Genomic DNA, 7,500 nt, shown 5'->3' with positions numbered 1-7,500 from the left:
TCATATCACACACAGCATGCCTCAGTGGTTGTCATAATGTGTGGTCAGAGCTGCAGTGCTCTGACCTGTTTCCTACGCTGCAGCGGTATATATGCTTCACACCAACGGTTATGTTAACTCACAGCGAGGATTCCCTGGAACATGAGGATTAAGGAAAGCTGGACAGGAAAAGATTACACACACGCACGCACACACATAGACACAGACAGACAGATACACACACACACACACGCACACGCACACGCACACGCACACACACACACACACACACACACACACACACACACACACACACACACACGCAGAAACAATACACACGTCACTATAGATTGCACATTTAAGTTTTATTTGTCTTGAGTATGGTAAAGTACTTCTATCAAACATTTATTTACAGAGAGTGCATTCCCATTTCTCAGAGTGTGTGGTTGAAGCTAACATTCAGAATTAGTATGATCGGTGTGGTGGTGTGTAAGTGTAACAGAGTCACACCTAAATAAGTTGTTATTCATCACAGATTACCAATCACAATAGAGGTGACCAATACCCCATGCGTTAGAAAGTCAAATAAAATCTTTAATATATACTGTTCTGTCTAACACTATACGTAAGAATATGAACATTTCATACACTGTTTGTTCACAGAGGTGTGCAAATATAGCAGCATTAAGCTCCACATTCAAAGTAATAATAATGTACCTCACAACAAGGGCATTGAATAAAGTAAATACTGGAGACAACCTGTCAAGTTTTTGTTAAGGTCAGTACATTTTCAGGAACGATTGACAGGAATACTGACGGAATATTGACTGAATAAGTGACAGGATGTTTGACATCCATTCTGAGGTCCACCAAAGTCAAACTTCAAGGTTTTTGTTTCACGGCACAAGAATAACATTCAAAACACAAGCTCTTTAACCTTATATTGTTCCTTATCTTATTGTGTTGGTTACTTATATTGAAAGCAGCAACGAAAACAGTCACCAAATAAACAGGCAAAAAAAATATTAAGAACCAATGTAAAAATATGCTTCATATTTGCGCTATGTACATGTAAACATTCGTTTTTAGGATTATTTCCTCGTTGGCACATATAATACATAATCTCAAATTATCCTTAACCCTCCGAAAATAAATCTACACTTCATTCACATCTCAAAACAGAGTTTGACCTTCAGAAACCTTGTTTTTGTCTTCTTTCTATTATTTCATATATTCTCTAATCTCTTCATCTGAACAGCAAAACGTCTGCAGGGTAGCTGTGTAAAACATACCTTAGTAAGGCTATGTCATAGAATCCCAAGGACCTAAATGTGCATCTGGGCCATATGCAGTACCAAAATAATTAGGCCTACTTCCAAGTTCTGCTCAAACAGGTTGAGAAAGGAGGGCTGTACACAGCCACCTAACTCAGGTTCAAATGCACTTAAATGCACATCGAAGCCTCTATTTACAGCCAGGCCTAAGCGTTCTAAGCCGTGTCCTAAGTCTTAAGATGATTGGGATCGGAGAAAGCCTTAATTTGCCCCTTACATGGAAAGGGGCTTAAATGGGCAAATGGAGAGCCCCAGGGTCTATAAATGGCCAGGTCAGAACCGTGGAGAGCTCCTGACACAGGCTGTACTGTCTGCTTGTTGTTGGTCTATACTCCCACATGGTCTCACCTCAACCTGCTATAGAGCCCCAGTCTCTCACAGCTAATCAGTTGCTCCATTTAGAGATGTTTTTTCAACAGACATTTGATCACATTCATCCTCACCGTGTCCCCTTAGACCTCGGATGAGTAAAGCAATCCGCTGTGTTTCTTCTGCCTCCCTTCATGGGCTAAACAAATAGGAGGACGTCAGAATGCATGCAATACACGACGAATCTCACTGGTGAAATAAACACTGTTCAGAAAATAGTGGGGCTGCTTACTTCTTCAATTGTTTATGTCAAGATCGTCGAGGAGTGTCCCCCCACCCCCCCTTCATCATGAAATGTACACCACAGATTCATGATTTAGTGATCTTTCTATTGACAATCGTCAAAGCTGTATCGCCGTTTTCTGACTGCTATCCCCGCAGTCTGCAGGTCAGCGGTCCAGGTTGGCCTCTCCATCCGGCCGCTGGTCTTTGAGCTCCTGAAACACCTCGGTGAAAAAGTGCGGGTCGGAATTCAACAGCAGCATCTTGTCACTCATCCTGTTGATGATGCTGAGGGACTTCTCCCAGAACACGTCCTTGTTCGCGTCGATCATGAACGGCTTGAGCGGGTAGGAGATCTCGTTGCCCATGTAGGAATAGGCGAGGTACAGACAAGTCAAAAAGATGCCCTGCAGCTCGTAGGAGCTGTCGACGTCCTCCGAGACGCTGTCCTGGCACAGCAGGTACACGAACACCAGGTTGGCCGGCGTGATGAAGCCCTGGTCCTGCCAGCCCTGCATGAGCAGAGTGCGGTCGATGTTCCTAAACCAGAGGATGACCTCCCCGCTGGTCAGCTCCTTCAGCCTGCAGCACCGGCGGCACATGAACGTCCCCAGGCAGCGCAGCAGCTCCCCGGTGGACGCCTGGATGACCACGCGTCTGGGGGACACCAGGGACACGCTGCTCGGCTGCTTCTGCACCGAGGTGATCTTCACGTCCCCGGTGGTCTGGGACTGGAGGGCCTGGGAGGTGGGGGGCACCGTGGGGACCGGGACGGGGATGGGGGCTTTGAGCACATGGGACTTCTTGTTGTTCTCGTGGTTGAGCTGGGAGACCTCCGGCTCGCTGGGAGGGGGGGCTGGGTTCGGGCTGACCTTCTTGGCACTTTTCTTCTTGGCCGAATTGGGCACCAGCTTCTTCCACGTTAACGTGGAGACGAAAACGGACGGCCGCTTGATGCTCTTGTCGCCCTTGTGGTGGAGCGCCGCCGCGGTGCCAGAGTCCATGATGGCCCCCTTTTTGGAGGTCGGGGATAAAGAGAGTACGGTTCCCATCTTGGCGACAAAAGACGATCTGGGAACCCACACGGATGCTCGTTCGACGCGCGTTCCTCTACTGGCGTCGGGGGCGCGCCTCAGCAGGTAGAGAGATGATGGAGGAGAGTCACGGTCAACTCCATAGCACCATGGTGCCTTGCGATTAATCCAGTAAGGCTGTTGTTCCGAAGAGTGGTGAGGCTAGGCCTAGTTGTAGCCCGACGACTAGGCGGTTCATCTAGAGATCTGCGGTTACATCCGCGGAGCCTGACGCGTCCAGCCAGGCGGGGAGACAACCGGCGGCAGCATGGGGGAGATGGTTCAGTCCACGAGGCTTAGTCCACCCACGTCCAGCACTGGGGCTAATCAGGACGCAGAAGCTTTGACGTACAACCCGCCGGACCAATGAGAAGGAGGACATATGCGCGACGGAGCTGTATGTGATTTTGTGTGATGGCTGTGGCCCGTGGAGGTTCACTATCATCAAACAATACTCAAATTTAGCCCCATTATTTCGTCAGTTTAGATATAAAGGAAATACCTATTCTGCGTTCGCTAAGGCACCACCACAACAGAAACGTGTCTGTCTACGTGTGTGTGTGTGTGTGTGTGTGTGTGTGTGTGTGTGTGTGTGTGTGTGTGTGTGTGTGTGTGTGTGTGTGTGTGTGTGTGTGTGTGTGGTTGGGTGTGGGTGTGGGTGTGGGTGGGTGTATGTCCTGTTGTTATGTAGATCGGATTATCCACGAGGCAGGTCATGTTGGATAACTCTGTTGGCAACATTAACCTAAGTTAATGAACACGTTAATCTTTCCTTCCCCTAAGTAGACCTGAGACAAACAGATAGGAATAAAATATGCTGTCGAGCTCAATGAAAGGAAATATGGCCATTCATTGCGTTTATTTATATTTTTATTATTGTTTTACATTTGTGAAGTATTTTTATTTATTTGTAATTGTATATAGGGGAGAGTGGGGTAAGATGAGCCAATATTTACTCACGTTTTCCTCTAGGCAAGAACGAATAAGACAGAGGTAAAATGAAAACATCTACCTTTATTCCAGGATGTCCCCTGTCAATCACAATCATAACAATGCATGTATGAAATAGGGCTGTGAAAATATGACTTCTCAAAAAGAAAGTGGTGCTGTGGCTCAACTTGCACCAAACGAAGGGGCCATCTGGGGGTCAAATGCATTCAACTTTTTCAAGTTGAATGCATTTTCTTTTTCCAAATAGTAATTTATTTGCTTAAGGCAAGGCAACTTTATTTATATAGCACTTTTCATACACAAGGCAGACTCAAGGACAGGATAGTGATCCTCACCTCATGGTGGGATCACTCTATGAGGCTGTGTGTGGTCTCATCACAGCAGGGGCCCACTCAGGGGAAACCTGCCTGCTGCAAAGGATTTCACCCATGGATAAAATGTTGCTCAATGACACAATTTTTACCTGTCAATTTATTCAACATGAATTAAAACTGCACTATGTAATTTTTCTATTGAATATCTGAACGTTTATAAGGATAAAACGCACCCATCATTCCATCCAGGGAGATATTCTCCATAAATAGTTTTATTATGGTCCACCTTTGCCACCGTAGTTACAACTCAAGCCACTAGAGGCCACTAATGCGAACACTTTAGTGTCAGTCAGACATGCTGTGCTTGTCCTTTTCTCCTCTAGGCAGTGGCGGTTTTAGACACGGGCGAAGCGGGCAGCGGCCCGGGGCGGCATTACAGGGGGGGCGGCACGAGCACACGAGAAAAAAAAAATCATCCGAGGCGTAATTCAATGTAGAACCGCTACTTGCCTCTAGGTTCTCTCATGCACCAACTGAATGGGATATGGCTGTTGGTTATGTTACTTTAAGTCAAATTTTCTTGAAAAGACCAGAAGGACCTATAGCAATCAGTAATCAGTAATCATTAATCAGTAATTAGTAATCAGTAATCCCATCTCAGTAATCACATATTTAGTATCACTTGATTCATTTAATCTAAGTACCCTGAAAAGCATTGTCTCACTATTATCACATGACACTTTGCTTCTTGGTGTTGCAGTGAGAATGGATAGACAAATTCATATGGAATAGTTTTATTTCCAATGAAACTATGCTTGGTTAACACAAAAAAAAGAAAGCCAACAAATCCAATTCCTCCTTTTATGTGCAAACTCAAAGTTTACAGCTGTATACAATATATGATGATGAGGATGATGATCATGATCATGACTATATGTATTATATTGTCCAATCTAAATCCAAAGACACCTGGGGAGGAACTACCAACATTAAACTGCAACATTGTGTCCCCAAACTCCTAGATCATATCAGATGTCCTTCTCCCTTTCAGCTTCCTGCGTTTGATCGCAGCAATGTTTGATCCAATGCAGCATGAAAAAGATGTAAATCAGGGCCTGGATAGTCTTTCATCGTGAATCGAACAAACCAAGGGACAAACACACTGGCATGACAAAAAAAGGGCTCCAATTAGTAGGGAGCGGACACAATGATCCACAGTCTTGCAGGTTGTGCTGCTGCTGAAACAGGATGTGGCTGTATGTCATTGGGCTACTTCTGTACTGTATTTTAATTGCAATCTATATTTTCTATGTTGTTAACGCAAATGCTATGCTGTGGTTACTTTTGAAAGCCCTCTATTTTGGACCCTTTTTTTATTTCTATGCATGTATTCATATTCATGTACAAAGTAAAATGGCCCATAGAGAGAAGCAATTCCTTGTTTGTTTACGCAAACCTGGCCAATTAAGCTGATTCTGATTCTGATGTTCACCGTGTGAAGGTCTGTCCGAACAGCATCACCACATTTCCTTAAAGTTCGGAATTCATCTATTGTAGGTGATTCTAATCTACACCCAGTGCCTGTGGCTCCTACATTCCTTGTTAATCCAATACAACACAGTTCTGGTACTGAGCGGGTTCAAGATAATCAGGGGGGGTCTAAAGAATTGGAAGCCACCGGGGAGGAAGGGGACCCCAGTTTATAAAGAACTGGATAAGAAACAGGTTGGTTGTTCTCATTAATATATGAAAGGACTATGGTAACTTTGGGAATATGTTGAAGGTGAGGTGAAGGTGATGTCAGACTAGCAGCTGAAAGGTTCAGTGTTTGATATCCAATGTCTTCAACTAACCTAACCTGCTAACCGGTTGAACCAGATCCCCATGCTCCTTAATGACATGTAGGACCTAGAGGTCACTTGGATAAATGTCTGCTATTGTCTGTTGTACGTCCTGGCACTAAATGTACGCACTTAATGCACGTTGTATTCATTCATTGTACATAATTGGGTTAGCATGTACTTAATTGTGTAGCATATACATAATTGGGTAGCATGTACTTAATTGTGTAGCATATGCATCTTGTGTAGCATGTACTTAATTGTGTAGCATATGCATCTTGTGTAGCATGTACTTAATTGTGTAGCATATGCATCTTGTGTAGCATGTACTTAATTGTGTAGCATCTGCAGTAGCTAGCAATCACTGCTGTATACGGGGGAATGGGTTGGCCTGGCGATTGTCAGCACTTGTTTCTATGAACATCTTTACCGTACCAACAGCGATATATTGTTTCACTTCTTATGACAAATGCACTTATTGTAAGTCGCTTTGGATAAAAGCGTCTGCTAAATGCCCTGAATGTATGTAAGAGTAAAAACAGTACGAAGGCCGTATCTCAAAGTAGAGCCGCACAGTTTCCATGGTACCAATGTTGAGTGACTTTAACAGACCTAAGAAAAGGTTCTTACATGATCTATACGGTGATTGGATTAGCAAGGTTGAGTCACGGTGGAGGAGGAGGGAGAGACACATGGCTCTCGCTGTGAGAAGGAATGAAACACATGAAGAAAGTAGAGCGGGGGTGAGGGGGGCGACACTGGAGAGGCGGAGGAGAGGATGTCTTGACGTGGAGAGCAACAGAAGAATCAAGGACCTGGAGTGAACTCTCTCTTTTAAATTAAGAGAGGGAATTCTCTCTCTTCAATGATCTCTCTTTTTGTCTGTCTGTCTGTCTGTTTGTCAGACGGACATAACAGAAGGGGAGGGTATAGGAAATAGGAAAAGCAATAATAAGAGGCATTCATTCTGACTGAGAGCCCCTAGAGAAAGACAGATAAACAGATAGAGAGATAGGTAGAGAGATAAAGCGATAGCTAGAGAGAGATATAGATAGAGATAAAGAGAGAGAGACAGCTAGATAGATAGATAGATAGATAGATAGGCCTTTACACATATATTTCAGCATGGATTACTTACTTAATCTCTTCATTTTTACACAATTTCCTCAAGATTATTCTTATCATTAAACCATTAGGGAAATAAGACTACTTTATAAATATTGTTAGATAATAATATGTTTTGCTTTCGCATGAAGGCGAAGCAATAGGGAATTGTTAACGTATGTTTCTGCGACATTGTTTTGTCTTTGTGTCTGACTGCCTTCTAGTGGCTGGTTGATAATATTACAAGGGAATAAAATAAATGGCTTTTATTTGTGTCACAATGATAATACAATTTATTTTATTTCAGTTTACT

The 7,500-nt window shown here is 43.8% G+C and overlaps 1 protein-coding gene across 1 annotated transcript; it reads right to left on the bottom strand.

Moving 5' to 3' along the window:
* Window positions 1-2,071: 2,071 nt before the first annotated feature.
* On the bottom strand, window positions 2,072-2,956 carry cdk5r2b (cyclin dependent kinase 5, regulatory subunit 2b (p39); the record flags this gene model as incomplete). Its single annotated transcript, XM_084478282.1, has 1 exon — window positions 2,072-2,956. One exon carries the CDS (start codon window positions 2,954-2,956, stop codon window positions 2,072-2,074), a length of 885 nt encoding a protein of 294 aa, XP_084334408.1.
* Window positions 2,957-7,500: the final 4,544 nt, after the last annotated feature.

The sequence above is a fragment of the Micromesistius poutassou genome (genome assembly GCF_964030765.1).
Source record: "Micromesistius poutassou genome assembly, chromosome: 14".
Classification (NCBI taxonomy): Eukaryota; Metazoa; Chordata; class Actinopteri; order Gadiformes; family Gadidae; genus Micromesistius; species Micromesistius poutassou.
Note: the sequence above shows the minus strand (reverse complement) of the source record. Positions and strands in the feature narration are given on the sequence as shown.